This window comes from Rhinolophus sinicus, linkage group LG17 (genome assembly GCF_036562045.2).
Source record: "Rhinolophus sinicus isolate RSC01 linkage group LG17, ASM3656204v1, whole genome shotgun sequence".
In the NCBI taxonomy this organism is placed as follows: domain Eukaryota; kingdom Metazoa; phylum Chordata; class Mammalia; order Chiroptera; family Rhinolophidae; genus Rhinolophus; species Rhinolophus sinicus.
This window is the reverse complement of record NC_133766.1, coordinates 2800218-2821220: the sequence shown is the minus strand read 5'-3', so window position 1 is coordinate 2821220 and position 21003 is coordinate 2800218. Positions and strand designations below refer to the sequence as shown.

The window sequence follows — 21003 nt, the reverse complement described above, 5'->3', positions numbered from 1 at the left end:
CGGAATTGAAAAAAATGGCATATGTTGAAAGGCTGCTATCAGAAGATTCTTTTTCACTAATATGACACAAGGCTTTGCCCAGGTTTTAAAAAGAAACAATTTAAAAATACCTGAATTGCAATAATGTTGAGTCAGATGTACTCTAAGGCCGTAAGAAATACTATACTATCAACTTAACCTAAACAAGAAAACTACTCAACAGGGTCAGCGAACCTCGATTCCTGTACTGTTTTATTTCTGTGGGTGCAAGATTGTCCTGGTTTTGTTTTTAATGAAATGATATAATGGAAAGAATGTGAAACAAATTTTTTAAAAAACTGACAGTTTCTCTTTGAAATAACAAAATATTTGTACAGTTTTGTAAGAAATACTGTCTTCTTTCTGCACAAAGAAATCCAAAACACAAGCCGGTTACCTCCACAGAACCACCACCGTTTTCCTAAAGACCATCGTGACTTTCATGACGAAAGCCCCTCGTGTAGCCACCATCCCTTCCCTTAGCCTGGTACATGCTCTGATTGTTGACTTTCATTTGAAAAGCCTCCCAGTACAGAATGATATTCAAATAAAATAAAAACAAATTAACCAGAAAGGACCAGAAATGCAAACTCAACAATATTCCATCTCTGGCGTCCTGGTGGGAAACGTGGAGTCACATTTACCATCACCCTGAAGATCAAAGGGGTCACACAGCTCTCTGTCCATTCAGTCCAGGAGCACGATTCTAAGCAGACAGTGAGGTTCGAAGTGAAAGGCCACATGTCTGACAGTGAAGATCTGAGATGACCGTTTTAATACAAGTTCAGAGCCAGAGGTTGCCTGGGAATTGACTGTCACTTCTTCATGTAAGTGTAAGTTTGATCAATTGAGCTTTAGGACCCAACGTGAATAAAAAGCAACTACAGACTTTTTAGATAACTAGAACCAGCAAGTGTACTCCCACGGTTACAGAGTAACCGAATAAACTACCCCATAGAAGAGAACAATGGAAATGCCATGAAATGAGAAAGAATTTCAATTGTTCACTTTAAAAAAGAAAGATTGATGCGTTCTTGAGTTAACAACATGAGATTTAATTACTTTGGTAACATTTAAAACATAAATTTGTATTCAACATGAATGTATACGCAATAAAGTATATTATGAAATAAACTGATTTAATAGGTCATCTGTAAAATTGCAAAAGTTTGCCCTTGAGCTTGCACCCCTACTTTTCGTCCTTACCAGTGAGGTTGGGCTGGGGAAAATTGCTTTGATAGGTGAGCTGCTGGTCCCTCCACTGCTGGGTGGGTTGATTCTTTTTTCCTTCTGCCGGCGGTTACAAAACCAAACGCGGATCACCTCCTTTTCCATACTGAGCTGATCAGCAATCATGGTGATCTCTTCCGAGGTAGGCTTTTGATTCTGAAGGGAAAATTGTCCTTCAGAATAATGTCTTGAAATATTGGCATACCCATGTCATTATATATATATATACATATATATATAAAATGGGGAGAGACAAGTCAGAGGATGAAGCTGGATGTAGACGACCATACTGTGTTTCCCCGAAAATAACACCCAGCCAATCAACTCTAATGCATCTTGTGGAGCAAAAATTAATGTAAGACCCAGAATTATATTACATTTTATTGTATTGCATTATATTATATTATACCCAGTCTTATATTACATAAGACCCGGTCTTATATTATATTATCTAAGACCTGGTATTGTATCGTATTATATTATATTATATATTATAGTATACTATAGTATACTATATTATATTATGTTATGTTAAAGACTTGGTCTTATAATAAGACCGGGTTTTACATTAATTTTTGCTCCAAAAGACGCATTAGAGCTGATTGTCTGGCTAGGTCTTATTTTGGGGGGAACACGGTATTAGTCCACCTTTAACAAAGAACTTCCATAAACTGACATTCTAGTGAACACATGTGCATTAAATTTCTTCATAGTAGCTTAGAATAAGTCATTCTTGAATATTTATATTTTTTCATTTAAGGGCTATTAATCTTGAGTAAAATGAACAATCAATACAGCCCTTGCAAGTCACTGGGAATTTAAGAGTTTCCTCCGGGTTTCAACGCACATGATCTCACTTGGACCATGTGAGGCCGGCATTAGGCCTGTGAGAAAGGAAAGAAGGCATTTCCCAGGTAAAGGGACTTTAGCTTAAGAAATCAAGTTCATGAGTGGCAGAGCTGATAGATTCCTGATTCACTGCTCCTTCCACTGTGCTCAAGCCTTTTCTGAATCAGGTAAGTCAAAATATGTTGGAAGCTTTGATTATGATGTGCCCCGGTACGAACAAACAAACAGCCAAACATCCGTTGAATTAACTTGAACTTGACAGCCGAGTATTCTGGTCGCAGACGACCCTCTTAAGCACAGACACCACAACACAGCCAAAGCTAACTCCTGTGTGTGCCTGACGTACCTCACGGCCCTTCTCCCCGGATGCCTTTGCTCATGAGCCCTCCCCCCTCTCCCCCCTCTCCCCCCATCTTGGAAGTCCTGTGTCCTGTGGCAGCTGCCGCCTCTGTCACACTGAGTGCCCACATGCATGTGAGCCTGGCTTCTCCTGAACCCTCACGCACTCTCGTTCTCTTTCCTACGTTGTCTTATTTTCTCCACCTTGTTCTAAGCACCCAGAAGGGCTGAGATTGACCTGAGTAGCACACAAACAATCCCAAGGACATGACAAGTGAAAACCTCACTGACCTCCAAGAAACTCTTCTCTAAGGCCACACGGATGTTGGTCTCTATGCTGGTGCGTTTCTTCCTCCTACGGTTCAAGCCCTCAGTTACCAGCCCTGGAGAATTCAGGGCACTTGGGCTGGAGAGAGACGAATCAGATGAGAGGTTCTCTGCAGAAGGAAGAAAACAAGGAATCAGAGTAACTGAGCCTGACTCATGCATGTGATACATATCTTAACAACAATGACAACAAAACTGACCCAAATAGTTCAAGCTACAAGCAAGCATAAACAGGTTTTCATAACCTCCATTAAAATACTGTTTGCCATCACGGTCTCTCTACTGCTCTTACTGACGTTCTGTCTCAGGGTGGTTGGCTATACTGTCACCATTGCTCTTTGATTTCTGTTTCTGAGACTGCGTAAGTTTACTATTCCTCCCTTTAGACAGCTCCACCTCTTCTGAGTTCTGTTCTTATGTTTGGGTTTTGTTTGCCTATTTATTTATTAGCTCTAGGGATAAAAGGAAGAAAGCTTCATAGAAATTATTGAACGTTTAATATTTATCTTGCAAATGACCTCTCATTTTATTTATTATAATCCAGGGAAGCACCCCACCCCCCAAAAAACCCAAAGAAACAATGAAATACTTCTAAATTCTTTGAGGTTTAAACAGAGTTCTGTCACTCCACAGTGCCATGGCCCTGGCATCTCACTGCCACCTCGGAGCTTTGTTCCACCAGGGAACAGAGCAGAGCAGAGCTTCTCACAGTGGAGCTTGGTCAGGGGGCAGGTGCCGAGCCCTCACAGAGTCACGGAATCAGACCGCCCAGGGCTGGGTGTTCAGGTTTGTCTTTTACAAAGGCCCGAGTCTTGCTCACGTCTACAATGAGAGCCACAGTCTAGGGCTTCCCCACAGTCCCTTGCAGCTCTCACAGTCTGTGATTCTGTGACGCCAAATCCAAATTTTCCAAAAGGAAACCTCAGCACAAAACGCGTAATTTCAAACTAGCCACTCAACTTTTTATGTATGAAATATGTGGTCATTTTTAGAAACAAAAGCAGAAATATTATCAAGAACAAATTTATGACAGTTCATCGAGGAAGAACCAATAAACTTCCGTTGCGACTTTATCTAAATACATAGGCTTTCTTATCCCCTCCTTTCAACAAGAAATATTTCAAGCCTAAAAATTACTGCTGACTGTGTGCACTGTAATTACTAGTTAAATAAACTAGTTCTCCGAGGTATGTAGCCACAATTTATGCACATCCTTCCAAGACGGGCGAGCCTCAATGTTCTGTAGTGCCAATAATGTGACAAGAAATATAAACCGCCATTTATACAACAGTCCTCCTGTACGATTCCCACAGGAATGAAGACACTTCTCACATATTCACCTACCTGCATCATTCAGCCACTTCTCCAAAAGTGGCTTCAACTTGCACATGTTCTTAAAGCTGAGGTTCAAGGCTTCAAAGCGAGAGATGGTGGTTTGGCTGAAGTCATTTCCATATAGTTTGCCCATCGCGAGCCCAACGTCGCCCTGCAGGGTAACAGGGGGGGTGAGAGAGAAGAGTCATCCGACTACTACTGCTCACCGCTGTCACGTGATGAGAGAAGAGTCATCTGACCACTACTGTTCACCGCTGTCACTCTACGGTGCCCCTCCAATAACCGCCCTTCACAAGGAATCAACAGTTACCCATTTGTAGGACCTCACAGAACACCCACCCCTACGCTGAGTACAGGATCCAGTGAGGAGTCAGGCTTTGACTGTAACAACACTCAGAACTGCCACACTCTCTCCATTTTGAATCTTTCCTTGCTTTATGTAATGATCAAGATATTATATATTTCTGTAAGTCTCAAAAGATGGTGCTGATATTCTAATAAGCCCCTGAACTGATGCAACCAAAATCATTTAAGATACCTTTAAAAATCAGTTTACCTGCTGTGCAGTTACCGTGTTTCCCTGAAAATAAGACCTAGCTGGACCATCAGCTCTAATGCATCTTTTGGAGCAAAGATTAATATAAGATCTGGTCTTATTTTAATATAATATAAGACTGGGTATAATATAATATAATACAATACAATATAATACCGGGTCTTATATTAATTTTTGCTCCAATCACCTATAGGCATTAACAGATGTAACTGTAACCAAACTTCCCATAAATCACTTTGAAATTTTGAAATGATGCCTAGTTCTTTTTTTTTTTTTCCTGTAAGGTATTTCTGGAAGCACTGAAAAAATCTATTTTCCACCCTTAGTTTGGATTTCAAAGTTGGTTACAAAAAACAGGTATTCTAAAAAGACTACTTTTGTAACCATTATAGAGGCAGAAATTCACAGTAGAGAGGTTTGACCCATTTAGTCAAACCTTCATGGCCACTGGAGTCTTGCTAACCTGAGAGCAATAGAACAATGATCCCCTGAATATATTACAAAAGACGTCTTTCTCCAGAAGCCTCTACTCTTTGAATGTATACAGTGCTTTCTTTCAGCCGAATCTCTCTTGTTAAAAGCTGGAAAAAGCCACCTCTTGGTAGTTATTTTATATACACGTAACAGAAGCTCAGAGTTTCAGTGATTCATCCCTCATTTCTATTAGTTTAGTGACAGGGCAGAACAGCACCATCCCTGGGCCCAAGTACTCACTGCCCAGCTGACTGTACCACGGGCCGGCTGGCCCGGCCTCCCTGGCAACACTTGTCCTTTGATGCCCCCAATCCACCTTCTGGACCCTAATCGTTTACTAGCACCCGCATTAGATGGTAGTCAGGGAAACGAAAGGGCATTTGCTTTGAAACTCCATTCTCTCCCTGGTAAGCAACTTCTGATAAAACGTGTAACACAGGGGAAACGTTGGAGCCGTAGACGAATGAGGCATTGAGCATCCCGGACTTGCAACTGGTCTGCACTCTGTGCCGTCCCTTCGGTCAGCCGCCAGCCACACGTGGCTGTGTAAATTTAAATGAACTCAAATCAAATGCATTAAGAATTCCGTTCCTCAGCACCACTAGCCACCTGTCCAGTGCTCAGCACTACTGTGTGGGACGGCACAAATACAGAATGTTCCCATTGTCACAGAAAGCGGCACAGACAGCTCTGGACTTGCTAGCTCTAGGACAGAACGCTTATCATTGATTTCCTTCCAGTTACAGTCCACCTGGAAGAAGCAGGACGGTGTGAGCGGGGCATAAACACTGCCCAGCACATCTACGAACAGTGCATCTATAGGCAGTTTATCTACATCGGGACCTCTGCACATTTAGTCCCTCACCAAATGGTCACCAAGTGCCTACTGCATGTCAGACACTAGATACGCTTTGTGTTTCACATATATTCATGTCTTGGTCTCTTTGTTTGCATACAGCTTTCTAGAAAACTGGGGCCAACTAAACCTTGCAATTGTTTAAATGTAAGACCTGCTGCGCAGTTACCGTGTTTCCCTGAAAATAAAACCTAGTGGACCATCAGCTCTAATGCGTCTTTTGGAGCAAAGATTAACATAAGACTTGGTCTTATTTTAATATAATGTAAGACTGGGTATAATGTAATCTGATATAATATAATATAATATAATATAATATAATATAATATAACATAACATAATACCGGGTCTTATATTACTTTTTGCTCCAAAAGACACATTAGAACTGGTGGTCTGGCTAGGTCTTATTTTTGGGGACACACGGTAGATGGTAATAAATGTTTTCTAACATTTACTACGTAAGTCACTAAAAATTTTTCCACAAACTTCTGTAATATCTTTCCATGAAAAGTAACAATATTGACAAGTAAAAACTAAAATGCCTGTTCAAAAATCACATCATAAGAATAATAAATAAGAATAAAAAATGCCTTAAGTTGGTGGCTATGCCATAAATTAACTAAAACTATGGCAATAAATGACAGACCCACTTAAAACTGAGATTTATAACACAAATTTTAATTCACATTTAAATTATTTAACTGAATAAAAAGCAACAGGTCCTCCGTTAAAACGCTAACTTTCATTAATTTAATATATGTGTGGCTTAGTGCTTTTGTAACTCACACTATGGATTCTCCCTTACAGAAGTAAATGTTTGAACCAGTTGACTCATACATAGTCTGAACTATATTTACATCCCTTCAATCGTCTGTTAAAAAGCAAAAGAAAAACAGGAACAAAGATTGGGATTAGGAAATAATGACTGTGTCCATTGGATGCAAGTATTATACTATGGCCTTCTCAGTACGTTCTGCCATCCACAGTAACCCTTTAATAACTAATTGTGTAGTTAGAAAATACTGTGTAAAACATCTCATAACATGTATTTACTCAGGGAACAGGGATTTTTTTTTTCAACTAGTAACGTGAATGTTGTGTGTGTGTGTGTGTGTGTGTGTGTGTGTGTGTATGTATATATATTGGATACAAATTTATATACTAATTACAATTGACTAATTACAATTGAGGTATATGACTTAAAAACAAATGTTATTTTCCCATTCTGAACCATTATTATTTGCTTTAATCCACATGGTTAAGGTTTGTGAAATGTTGCCACTGCTATGTCAAACTCGTTTTGAAAAATAAGGAACAGTAGTGCCAAATAATAAGATAAAACCATAAAGCAGAACACCAGACCATAGGAAGTTCCTACATATGAGAGAGAGAGAGAGAGAGAGAGAGAGAGAGAGAGAGAGGGAGGGAGGGAGGGAGGGAGGGAGGGAGGGAGGGAGGGAGGGAGGACAAGGGGGAAACAACACTGGCAAAATGTCGCATCAAATGCCACAGAAAGGTAAGCCACTCTTCAGGTAAAAGTGAAAGATGTTCAAAGCCTCACGCCCTTGGCACATCGCTTAGGAACCGCCTGCTGTGCCAACCTCCCACTTATTCGGGCTCGCTCAGGTACGCCTATCAATCTATCTGTGGCTTTAGCTTTCTTTTGAAGAACAAGCCAGATCATTCAGGTGTTTCAAAAGTACTAAAATCTTTCTGAATTGTAATCTGTTTCTTCACAACTGAAACTCATTTTTTCCAAAATTAGATCTACTTTAAAAATCATTTTAAGTTCCTAATATATAATTAGTTTTAAGCAAAAATAAACTACCAAAGAAATATAAGGAATAAAAGTCTGTTCTTAAGAACACCCAGGACATATGCAGGATGTCACCCCTAATTTTTGATCTACCGAAGCAGGCAGTGCATTACTGTACTTTGAACATAAAATAATTCGGACAGTATTTAGGTGGTGGCTTAAATTACAAACAGTAATTATGTTCTCTGGAAAGCAAACATCAGGTATTTCCTGATTCCATGAAAACACCTACGCTAATCTATACATCAGTAACTTTTTTCACCGAATGATCATATTTCACTTTACATAAATGTCATTCAGTTTAATTCTTTTCCTGCTTTAGAGGTATTATTCATGACAGGTTAATCAGAGTAATTAATTAAGTCAGTGGCAGTGCTTTGAACAAAAATACTACATACCCAGACGCCTGTTTAAACCATTAAACTTATTCCACTTTAAAAGCCCTCTGTTAGGTAACATTAAAAAAATTTATTCAGATTTTAATAAATTTGGATTTTTCATCTTCAACAGATTTTTATTTGATTAATTAGTTTCAGTTTGTACTTACTGTATGTGTGCACGTGTGTGTCTCCACTCCCTCCCTACGGGCCCCCAAAACTATTTTAAACAAGTTGTTCCAACTTTTCCCCGTTCAGCTACTATAAAAAACCTTAGAATCTTTACTCTCTCAATCTAACACATACAGCACTAAGGTCTAGAACAAGGTGTTCTTCAAATAATGAAACCTTCAGTATAGTTATATCATCCCTAACATAATCCTTAAAATTCTCACCACTTATTGGTATCATGACAATTTCAGAGGTCTGTGTTGTGAGACAAATCTTCAAGGTTTTAACCTAACATTAAGTCATAAATTTATAACTGAATATATACAATAGTCTAAACTTCTAAATGCAGGAAATGGCTAAGAAAAGTTACAATCTGAAAAACAAGGCTAAGAAATATACTGTTCTTTGGACATGGAAAGCAAAGATTTGGACCCAGCCGCAGAGAGAAATCGCCGCGAAGGGAAGGGAGGGTTCACCCTACCTGAGTGAATCCGAGTTTGATCCGTCTTTGTTTGAAGGTCTTGGCAAACTGCTCAAGCTCCTCCAGGTCACTGGGCTCCTCCAAGCTGGGGGTGTCGATGCGCTTTGGTGTTGACTGGCTCTGCGGGAGCGTCTGAATGGGGGTGGCTGCTATTGTGCGTGTTGGGGTTGCTGGCTGTTACAGAAGGAACAGAGGGTAAGCAGAAACATACAAAAAGGGCATTTCAGCTTACAACGGAATGTACACGACTGAAGGAAACAGCCTTATTTGGAGGGCTCTGAAGAGCATGGGATGTTGTAGAGGGCATAACACAGTGTTCACTGAGCAAAGCAGAACGTGAAGTTAAACACACCGTAACCACAGTTAAGGTGAAAACGTATGTCTACGGGAAAAACCTGGACGGAAAAATGAAACCCAGCATAACTGGGTTTTCCAACGGTCTGAATACATGTATGTATTTCCTGCCTTTTAATCGATTAGTCTTCATTTTTTAAGAATCTATTTCATAAACATACCACTTAGACTACAAGTTTCAAAACAGCAGGGACCATATCTGTCTTGTTTACCACTATCGTATCTCCAACTTGTGACACATTATAAAAATAGTAAGATTATTAATTTATATAATTTGGAAATGGAAATGTTTCTGACAAAGTATATGTAATTTTCAAATCTTCAATAACAAGGCACATGCATCCCACCAATCAGAGTAATTTTTATGGTATGGTTAAGACATGGGAAGGGACCATAAGGCACAAAATCAAAGCAGCAAACTTTTTTAATTGAGGTATTACTGACATATGAAACAGCTACCTGTTTAAGGCACGAGTCTGCAGGGAAGCAGACACCCATCACCGCGACACCACCCTAAACTTACCCATCACCTCTAGAGTATTCCTCCTGCCCTCACCCTACATTCTTAATGTTAACCATAAAGAAAATACGCATAATTTTATAGTCTGCTTTCCTCAACATATGTCTTAGCTTTTATTCCTATGGTGTTTCAGTCTTCATAATTACCATTTCAAAGGCTGATTAAGGAAATATTATCATAATTTCTTCATTGCTAGACACTTGTTATTTATGCCTTCACTAATACAGGTAACACCACAATGAAAAAGTCTGTGCATGCAGGTTTTTTTCCCACCTTTGTAATTAGTTCTTTGGGATAAATTCACAAAGGGCTTTCTGTAACTATCCAGTTACAGGTGCACCATAAACAATTCCACAGCTTCTGAGCCACTGCATGTTGGTTCTCACCATCCAATGCTCTCTACATGATTTGTTAGTTTTAAAAAAATATTTTGCTAACCCAGGAAGTAAACGGTACTTCACTGGGTCTTAATTCGCATTTCTCTTATTATTCAAAATAATAATTTTCCATGTGTGAATTATTATCCGTATTTCCTTTCATGTGAATTTGATTTACATCGAACCCGTTTATTATTAATGATACCCTTATTCTCATCCTTAGCCGTAAAGAGCTCATCAAATGTTATAGATTAAGCCTTTGTCTGTTGTATTCATGCAAATAATTTCCCCAGTCTGCCTTTTTCCTTTTAGTTTTCAGTGTAAGATTTAAATTACTACTGGGTAAACCTTTCTCCCCTTTCTAATATCATCAATCTGAGAAAGCTTTCACATATTTCTAACTCGGATAAAATTTCTTTTAACATTCTGCTAGCTTCTTCTATGTATTTTAAATAACTACTGAAATCCATCTCAAGTTTATTTGGGGACATGAGAGTGTAATCTTTTTCTGTAAAAGGAAATATTCCATTTCCTCATCACACAACGCAGGGCCTGGTAGCCGCCTTCTGAGTGACATGGCGGGTGCTGTTCTGACCGCAGCTTCACTGCTCAGCTGGCCCTTCCTGGAAACAGGCCCCTCCCCCCCCCAAGGGATCACACACCAGTCTGCCACTGAGCTTTCTTCCGGTCATTCAAACGGGCCATACATGCCTGACTTGGACCTCGTCAGTAACATGCTCTCTCCAACTGCACCACCTGGCCCAGAACAGGCATTCCGCAGTCACACCTGGGGCAGCGCTACCGTCCTGCTTCAATGAAGACAACAAAGTTCGTCTCTGTGACATGGTGACACTAATTTTTAATGGCGCCATCGTGGAGGAGCCCCAAACAGCACCAACCGTATCAGACTCCTATGCAGCTGTACACTTCCCAGTGGAACTGGCTGACAGGGGTGAGTCTCAACTATCAGATTGTGCCTTCATCTCCAGGCCTGAAGTGCCCTATTCTCAAATAACAAAGGACTAAAAATAGCGCGGATACCTTCAGGCAGGGAGCTTACAGAAAAGCTACCCCGCTCCAGAAACCTCAGGCTGGACTGGGCCAGACCTTGAGATGGCAGAGTGGAACTCGGTGAGCAGGAGGCAGGATGAGGCTAAGTGCCTGTGTGCAGAGCACACGGCCCAGGAAGGGACAGACTATTGGTATAGGCTCTTTTCAAAACTCCAGCCTCATTTTCCACAGTTAGCACATTCACATTTAAAGGCACCATGTAAGTGTTCTGACAACTGCATCGAGTCACATAACTGCTGCCACAACGGAGACTCAGAACGTTCCCAAAAGTTTCCTGTACCCTGTCTGCTGTCCGTCCCCTGCCCCAGCCCCTGGCAATCACTGCTAGGATTTCTGTCCCTATGGCTCTCTGTTCTAAAATGCCAAGTGGAAGCATGCCACAGGCAGTCTTTTCTGCTTGGCTCTTTCCCTTAGCACAACCCTTTCAAATTCACACGTGCTGCTCAACACTCCAGAGTGCATTTCTCGCTCCTGAATCGTAGCATCCCGTCATAAGGACATGCCACATTTTATGGCATCTATTCACCAGCTTATGGACTGCACGTGTAGGCTGTTTCCAGTTTGGGGTGACTATGAATAAAACTGCTATGAACATTCAGATACAGGTCTTGGTGTGGACATATGCTTTCATTTCTAAGAGTAGAAGCGCTGGGTCATAAGGCACACATATATTTAACTTGATAAGAAACCGGCAAGCTGTCTCCTGCAGTGTCTGTGCCATTTGCAGCCCCATGAGCGGTGCGTGAGGTCTAGTCACTTCTCGCCAGCTGGGGTCCCGTCACTGCCTTTTTAATTTTGCCTGTTCTAGGTGGGTGCGCAGTGACATTTCACGTGCATTTCCCTGATGACTAACGATTTTGAGTATTTTTTCATGTCCTTACTGGGTGCTCACTCACCTTCCTTGGTGAAGTACCTTCAAAAATTTTGCACATCCTCCCTTTAAAAAAAAATCTGATTGTCTTATTATTGAGTTGTATGAGTTCTTTACATATTTTGGATACAAATCTTTTATCAGGTACAAGTTTGAAGAATATTTTCTTCCAGCCTGTGGTTTTTCTTTTTATTCTTTTAACAGAAGCTTTTAATTTTTATGAAATTAAATTTATCAAATTTTTCTTTTATGGTTAGTGCTTTTGGAGTCCCATTTAAGAAATCATTACCTTATACTCAAGGACACAAAGACGTTCCCTAAGTTTTCTTCTAGAAGCGTAAGTAAGTCTACAACCCATTTCAAATTAATCTCCGCATATCGTGAGATGGGAGCAAGGCTCACGTCTTTGCCTATGGCTAGTCGGTTGTCTCCCATCCAAGTACTAACCAGGCCCGCCCCTGCTTAGCTTCCAGATCAGACGAGATTGGGCGCGTCAGGCGGTGTGGCCGCAGACCAGCCGGTTGCTCCAGTGCTACCTGTTGAGAAGACTTTTCTTTTCCCACTGAAATCCTATGGCACCTTCATGGACAATCACTTGGCCACAGATGTGTGGGCCCATTGGACCTTTATTCTGTCCCACTGCTACCCGTATGTCAGTGTCACACTGTCTTCATTACTGTAGTTTATAATAATTCTTGATATCAAGTAGTCCTTCAACTTTCTTACTTTTCAAAATTGTCTGGCTATCCTACGTCCTCCACAATTCCATGTGGATGTTAAAAACAACATGCAAATTTCTAAGAAAGAAAACCAGGCGGAACTGATTGGAACTGTGCAGACTCTGTCAGTCTGGAGAGAACTCACATCTTAAGAACCTACGTCTTCTGATTCGTGAGCACACTGCACCTCTCCATCAATTTAGGTCTTCAGTTTCAGCAATATTTTATAGTTTCCAATATACAGCTCTTACAAATGTTGTATTCAATTTATCCCGAAATACTGTAAACATTTTTAAAATTTCAATTTCCAAATGATTGCTATGACTGACTTTGTGTCCTACGTACTTGCTAAAATCACCTATTTATTCCAGCAGCATTTTTGTAGCTTCCTTGGGATTTTCTACATACACAATCAATTAAGCCAGTTTTACTTCCTCTTCCTAATTTGCGTGTCCTTTAGCTCTTTTTCTTGAAATCTGTACTTCTAGGAGCTTCGCTACAATGCTGGGTAATGGTAACAGTACACGATCTCGCCTTGGTTCACATGTAAGGGGGAAAGTATTCAGTCTTTATGATGCTGGGTTCTTTTGGTAGATGCCTTTTTCCAGGTTAAGAAAGTTAGCTTCTATTCCTAGTTTGCAAGTTTTTATCATAAACAGATGTTGCATTCTATCAAATCTGGTAACGTGCTAGTATGAAGTGAAAACTTCCATTATGACAGACAGAGAGGGCTGGAGGGGGAATCCAGGACCAGCCAGCTCAGTCGCCTAATTTACAGATGAGGAAATGCAGATCCAGAAGTGAAATGATATGCTCAAAGTCACAGCTAGATGAGAAGCAGAACAAGGTCTAACGCTTAAACCTCTAGATGCCTAGACCGGTGCTTTTTTACAGTTAAACTCTGGCAGAAATGAGCTAAAACACCATCTGAAAGTTGAGAGGGAAGAAAACACAGAGATCGGAGCTTCTCTGCAGCTTCTGAGAAAGGGAAAGGACGATACGGGCTTTAACTGAGGCAACAGGTTTCTAGTCCAAGTGGCAATCCCCACTGCCAGTGCCGGGGGATGTCAAGGAGCCGGAATTTATCACTTGCCGCCAACACTGTTATTCTTCATGAACATACAAGCAAATGGGGGTTGGGGGGAGAGCTCCACAGAGTCCATCAATTTGGGAGCGTCGCTGTATCAAGCTGATAAAGCCAGCTCTGAATTTTTGGTCAATGTTTGAATATTACTTGGATTAGTTTTGTGTTTTCCTTTAACAAAGTCCAAAAAAGTCCCTTAAACAAGATGAAAAAGCAACTCCCACAGAAGAAAACTGACCTGGGAGGCGAGGGTGATGCTTGGCTGCGACTGTAGGAGGCTGGCTTGGCTTTGCTGAGGTAGTTGCGTTAAAAGATTTTGCGCTTGCAGGAGACCTGGAAACACGAGATACCAGGAGCATTAAAGATTACTTTGAACAGATGGTAAAACAAAAACAAAAAAAGAAAAGAAAGTGAAGTGACAATTTCCAACTCATCCCCCAATGGATTTGTTGGTCTTAAGACTCTCAATGTCTTATTTGCCTAAAATTCAATCTTGTTAATAAATACAACTAGGGCAAGAAGACATGAACATTCAACTAAGACTAGCATGTCTCTGGTATTCCCAGAATGCCTTTCGTGGTTGGCCAGTTATTTTAGGAAGCAATGGATGAAGGTGAACAAGTACTCTAAACGGAAGCAGTTGGACATTCCTCTTCACTTTGAACTATTAGGAACGGCCAGTATGTGGGACCGGAGAACGGCCTCCCTCATGAAAGGAGCAGGCGATCCTTTAAGTGGAACAACAGGTATTTACACAACCAGAGTTTGGAATGAATGATCAGGAAAAAGGCCAAAAAACAGAAACGAGGAGGAACCGGCTGAGGCCTTGACACCCTGAAACCCTCTGCACGGATTCCATTAACCAACCTTAAACACAGGACTGAGCTTTATTGTTGATACGACAATAGTCACCACTAAAAGACCACAAATGCTTTTTATAATTCACAAAATGTGCACAATATCTAACATAACACCCTCTCCTGAAACTTTAAAAGAAAACAAATGATTGTTAGAAGTATATACTTTCAACACTCAGCCCACCTCCTTTGAATACATTTCCATGAAAAACTATCGAAACACTAGAAGTAATTTATCTAATTTATGTTCAGCAAGTTGAAGGATTTCATTTAGACTCTTGGCCAAACTCTTGGTTCCTCCTTGGTGACTAAACAGATGAATGGCAGTGAAGGAGGACCTTCAATATGCTGGTACGCATGACAAAAAGTATTTTTCTAAACACAAACATGAAGTTTAAGGCAGGTATCATGCAGGAAAAGCACTGCTCCGCTGGGCAGTTTCCGAACCCTACGAGCAGCCCCTGTGCCCCGAGGCGGCCGGCTCACCCTGCTGGCCCTGGGGCGTCTGGGAGATGATGAACTGCGCTGGCTGCAGGCTGGTGGTCGGGTGGACCAACACGAACTGTTGCAGGTTGAGATTCTGCTGTTGCAGTTGTTGCAGTTGTTGCAGATCCTAAAAAATTAGAATGAGAACATGGACTAGAGGCCCTGAGATAAAATGTCGCTTCATCGTAAGGTTCCCAGATGAGGAATTCGGTCATATCCAAAGAAAGAAGGGTCGGTGCTTTACACTCTTACACACTCTGAACAGGATGTGTGCTGGTGTGTTTCATGCCGCCTGTGATGAAACCTGGAGCTGCTACAGATTGTGTCATGACTTACTGAGCTAAATTTTCAATAGTTACTTAAAACTCCCACAGAATAAATGACTATAGTTGTGGTTTTTAACACATAGAGACTAGTATGGACTTTTTTAAAAAATCAAGTGAGAAAAGAATGTTGAGTTTTTAAATAATTGATTGATTTTTTCAATCAATTATTGACTGAGAGTGCTGTCTGAATTTGCATGAATAAATTAAAATATCTATAATCATTCATGAAATTTGGCACCAGCCTATCTAACTCAACTGAGAAATCAGTGTAAAGATTTTTTAAACTTATCCATATAAAGATCTGATCCACAACTTATAAACAGCACCTTGCACTGGCCTAGTGTTTTATAATTTTCAGTGTGCTTTCATGTATATTATTTTATTAAAGTAATATCAACAAGGGTGTAATGCAGGGTCTCTGGTCCTGCTCCCCGCACAAGAACGCAGGACATACTGAGGCCAAAAAGGGACACCCACGGAGCCATGGATAGGGGAGTCATACCACTCACTATATTCTTGATGGCGGCTCGTCGAGACACAAAAGCAAACACCCCCAGTACCCCAACCAGGGGTCTTCCTGCACCCGAGTCTCACTGGCCGCTGGGCGAGACACAGTAGGATCCACACGATCCGCAATCCGCTTGCTAACCACACTTGCTAGCCGCAATCCGCACTTGCTAACCACGCTAGCTAACTGTGTCATCTGCCGTCCGCTTCTCTGTCAACCAACCCACCCCCTAGCGTAGCCACGGTCGTTATATTAGTGGCTAATGGCTAACCGGTAACAGCTGATGGCCACCCAGCCACAGCGGATGGGCATCTGATTATGGCGGATGGCCATCTACTACCCGAGCCAGCACCTTTCCACGTGAGGCCGAGAGCCTGGAAACTGCTCTCTGGGACTCTGTCCCCACAAAGGGTTTCATAGCTGAGGCACTAAAAACATTTATTTGGTGATGAAGAAAATGGATGAAATAAAAACATTCTCTTGATATGGACGGTATGTAATAATCATAAAGATCAGTCTGACATCTATTCCTTACGCTGATAGTTAATTGGCTCTTTTCTAACGTCTCGTCAGACGCCAGCTGCCATTGAAGTCCGTTTCTGAGTCCTCTCTCGGGGGATGAGAACAACTGTCTGCACTCGACTCAGAATAACTCTCCACAGATTGACTGACGTGACTCCTTATGCTCCGTTCCTGTCCTGGAGATGAAGGATTTCACGTACTTTTCTTCCTTGGTGGTATTGTCTATGCCTCTTATATAAATTGTCATTATCTCCAGATACTTTGCCATAAAAGTGGAAACTGTAACCAAACAACATTCAAATGCAGTTCTGCTCAAAACGAATCACTGTGCAGCGGAGATGACTCGCCGCCTCTCACATGGGTGACAACATTCATGCAGGGCCCATGAAAGAGCCCATGCCTGCCGTAATTAGCTAATTACAATAAATACAGTAATCTCCCGCTTCAGAAATATGCCAGCTAATTATTCAAGAATTGTCACTAATATAAACAGTCAGTTCTTCAAATAATCACTTATGTGTTCATAACATCAACTGAAATATGCAAACAGATGTGTTGTCTCCAGTTCAGTGGTAAGAAAGGCACCGCTTACCTCACTGATCCACAGCTGCTCAGCCCTCTAAGGGCCGCGCTGACAATCAGAAAGTGGGTTTACTATTAAGGAGAAGCCGCCGTCTCCTCCTCACTTCCTGCCCCAGCTCTGAGTTACTCACTCACCTGTGCGATCTGTATGGGCTGAGACAGGGGGATCTGCGTCATGGGCGTGGCGGCGGAGGCTGAGATGGTGGCCCCGGCGGCGCTGTGTTGCTGGCTGGCGGAATGCTGCTGCACCGCGGCGGCCAGCAGCTGTGCCTGCGCCTGCGCCTGCTGCAGCAGCAACTGTTGCTGGGCTGGCGTCAAAGTGAGCTACACAAAATTAGGACAAACAGTTGGAAAGGATTAAAGGAGAAGGGCCCGGACGCAAGCAGGCAACTCAAGTGGTGGTAGACCTGGGCTACCACCTTCACGTGCTTCGCAGGAGGCTCAGTGTTCAGGGCAATCAAGCTACCATCACCAGCAGAACATTTAAATGAAAATGGCGGCCCTCACGTTGGACTTAATCATTCAAGCTTGTCCAGGGCCTTAAGGCTCAGGCAAAAAAGTAATTAACTAGTGCGTAAGAAGAAGAATCAATGCGACAGGATATGAAGAGAAATGTACACCCAACAGAACAGCAAGTGATTAGGCAGAGGGATGAGGACCTTGGGTGCTGGCCCCGCCCACAAAAGGATGGAGCACGAATCCCTGCCCTATGCCCTCCCTCCCTCAGTCCCATTATGCTGTAAGATATGACCACAGAATCTGAGCTCCACTTGTTCCCTTTCCAGGTCTCCCTACAGCCCCCTCCCCAACGGTCTTTTCCTGCTATTGGAAGTATTGAGTCTCTGCAACTTCACATCCTCTTTCAGACACATTATCTAAGTGAAAACGGTGGTGACAGCCCCTCTCTTTACATGCGAATGTTTCCTAATGCCCAGGTTTAATAAAAGCTCCAGCCACAAAAACCTGGGATCCCAAGTGTCTTGCTCACTATTGTAGACACTTGTCACTCAAAACAAAACTCAAACAGTAACATAGGAAACGTATTTAGAGGAGACTGAAACTTGCTTTCATAATGCGATTTATTTAAAACACACTTAGTATAAGTGTATTCTACCTTCCTTTTGGTGACATGTTCTGAACAAACAACAAGGAATCCTGTAATATTCTGAAGTGCAAGTACACTCAGTGAGTGGCACACTCTCCATCTAAAGGGTCCAATACAAGTTGTGTCATGGAGACATAAGAATCAAAATCAAAGCATTCAAAAACAATACCCTTCAGATATGTTTATAAATCTTTTATGAATATATAAACGTATATTAATCTCTACTAATGGGATTTTGTAATAACTCTTAAAAGAGCATTCGACTGCTAAAACGTACTCAACTGAAATGAAGGATATAAAAAATGTTGTGGGTTGATGTGATGTTAATTAATTAATAAATAACTCTTTCTTACCACTCCCCAAATCTCCCCGAAAAGGTAATTTACTAGACAAATTTTCAGTGTTGGAAAAATATTTTGAATGGGTCTTAGAGCAAAAAAAGTAAAAAGTTAACTTTTTAACAGCTGAAAAGTTAAAAGCTCAATATATTCACATAGGCCAATTTATTGCCAATGAAAAGTAAATGACATTTATAGACTGCTATGTGCCAAGCACTGTTCTGTGAGTTCCACATATAACATTAGTACTCAGAATCTTTATAACAACACTGTGGCACAAGTATTATTGACATCTCCATGGAAATGAAGGGACACAGGGAGATGAATGAACCCAGACAGTAAACGGCAGGGTCAGGGTGTGAGAAGAGAAGTTTCACTTTGGCACATCACACAGTAACTTAAAATGTTTTCCTTCTGTCGGCATAACCCATTCTTTAAGTTGCGCTCTGCAGTGATGCTATAACTGCAAACCGACAAGTACAGTTTCATCAGTGCAGGGGTCTGAGCCAGGGGATGATGGCTCCACCGCGTGGCCAGGCAACAGCTGCAACGGGGCCTTACACAACTCTGCAGTTTACCCTGCGCGTCTGCAGTTGTAAGAAAAGGTACCCGAAACTCAAGACAAAGACAGTTCCTTTTGCAGAGCTGCCTGCAGTGTGGAAAGTTCCTTAAAGACAAAACAGTGCCAGGTATGCCAGTTAGTGTCGGCAACAGCAGAGTTCTAATCAGATACTGGCCGACGGCAGTTGGGACACAGAAAGTTCATTACAATTGTCTCAGTAAAAACTTACCCCGGTTATCTGTCCTCCAGCCAGCATAAGCTGGGTCTGGGGGATGGCTGCCTGCACTGAAGGCTGCTGGGAAGGCTGGCTTGGCTGCTGTAAATCCCCCGGTTCTTCATTAGACTTAGACTGAGGTGTGTGGGGGGAGGGGTATAAAGAGATTTCAAATAGTTGATTAAAAGAAATGTACTTATAACTCCATATTTCAAGAATCATTTAAAATATGAACTTATTCAGTCGTGAGCTTTCTGATTTCACTCTTTTCCTTATAAATCTTAGTATTTTCCTAACTCTACAATTTAAGTTTTCAGTTATTTTGTTTCAACACCAGCAAAGCTGCAATTATCATTTTTAAGAAGAAAAAATAACTTGGTCCTCCACAAATCACCAGAATGAATCCAAACGCTCAACTCTGGGAATCAGAAGTCAGGAAACAGCACACACTCAATCCCTCTCTACATCAGGCCTCCACCCAGCCCAGGATTCTACAGGCTTTGGTGGTAGGTGTGAAACTTACATACCCTCTCAGAGAGGGGGTTACTGGACTATAAGATGTATCATCTAATGTTTTAAAAACTTGTTAATTTAGCATCTTCCATCAAGTAACACACAAGCTTAGAGGGAAAATGCTGCAGTCAAGAGGGAAAGAGAACTCACTCCTGGAAGGCACACTGAGAGAAAATTTTATGGTAATTAACACTGGTTATGCAGAGCATAAATGTTCTGCATAGATTTGCATATTTCCCACCACCTGTTTTGGGGACTGCAGCAAGGCTAATTAACATAAAGGCTCTGATTAACTCTGCCAGTCAGTGAGAGGTAATCACAGGGCAGGACTGTAAACACTCTGCACTGGGGATACAGCCTGTTTGCCAACATCTCTCTAAGGGATGAAAGGTTACCATGGCAACCAAGGCAATTTTCCGCCTCCTCTCCCTCAGAAAGGAAGGTCACATTATCTCCTTTTCTTTTCTCTTCTTGTTTCCATGTGTTACTAGGTCCATATTCCACTGGGTTTCATGGAATGCTCAACCCAGGTCTTTAGTCATTAGCAACTCTGCAATCAATCTTCCAGAATACTGTTTTTCCCTCTGGACTGCTAGTTACCTAAACACTCTAATGAAAGGAAGCAGCAGGTGGACTGAAATATGAAGGAGTCATGCACGATACTTGAACTTGGCATGTTTTGCCACATGGCTCGTAGAAACAATGGAGCCAGATTTAAGTTTTGTTTTAGAATTTTGACTGTCTAAAGCCCATCGATATCTATAAACAGGTTTCATTACAATCCTTACAATCTTAACCTTTTAGAGCAGAGAAGAGCCCTGGCGATCCTCTAAACGTCCCACTTAAACACAGATAGGAACACGTGAGCCCCAGGAGGTTAACTGACTTGCCAAAGGTCACACAGCTAGTTAGCGCAGAAGACAACTCAGACCTACAACCTGTCTCAGTCCAGGCTCGCTCCTCGGCACTATGTTTCTCTAAGACATGGAAATGAGAAATAAGACACTGGGAAACGAAAGGGCATTTAAGACATTATTTGGCTTCGTGTTTAGGTGTCTGTCACAGCTGTGTGACTTAGAAACATTTTTCCTGGAGTTACATGTAAAACTTGGGAAGCAGATCTTCCTTGGTTCACCTTTGACCATTCCCAGCAGCATAATATAAA

At 41.6% G+C, this 21003-nt stretch overlaps 1 protein-coding gene across 9 annotated transcripts in view; it reads right to left on the bottom strand.

The window, feature by feature from the left end:
- POU2F1 (POU class 2 homeobox 1) overlaps positions 1-21003 on the bottom strand; it is a 108207-nt gene that overhangs the window by 6184 nt on the left and 81020 nt on the right. For 7 of the 9 annotated variants that reach the window (XM_074322342.1, XM_074322341.1, XM_074322343.1 and 4 more), the window contains 8 exons: positions 19341-19460; positions 17242-17430; positions 15169-15295; positions 14064-14158; positions 8830-9003; positions 4108-4249; positions 2728-2873; positions 1225-1404 (listed from right to left, as the gene is read on the bottom strand). In XM_074322342.1, the coding sequence (XP_074178443.1) occupies positions 1225-1404; positions 2728-2873; positions 4108-4249; positions 8830-9003; positions 14064-14158; positions 15169-15295; positions 17242-17430; positions 19341-19460 (1173 nt within the window). The remainder of the gene's footprint in view (positions 1-1224; positions 1405-2727; positions 2874-4107; positions 4250-8829; positions 9004-14063; positions 14159-15168; positions 15296-17241; positions 17431-19340; positions 19461-21003) is intronic. The other 2 variants (XM_074322346.1, XM_074322345.1) reach the window with 1 other exon arrangement.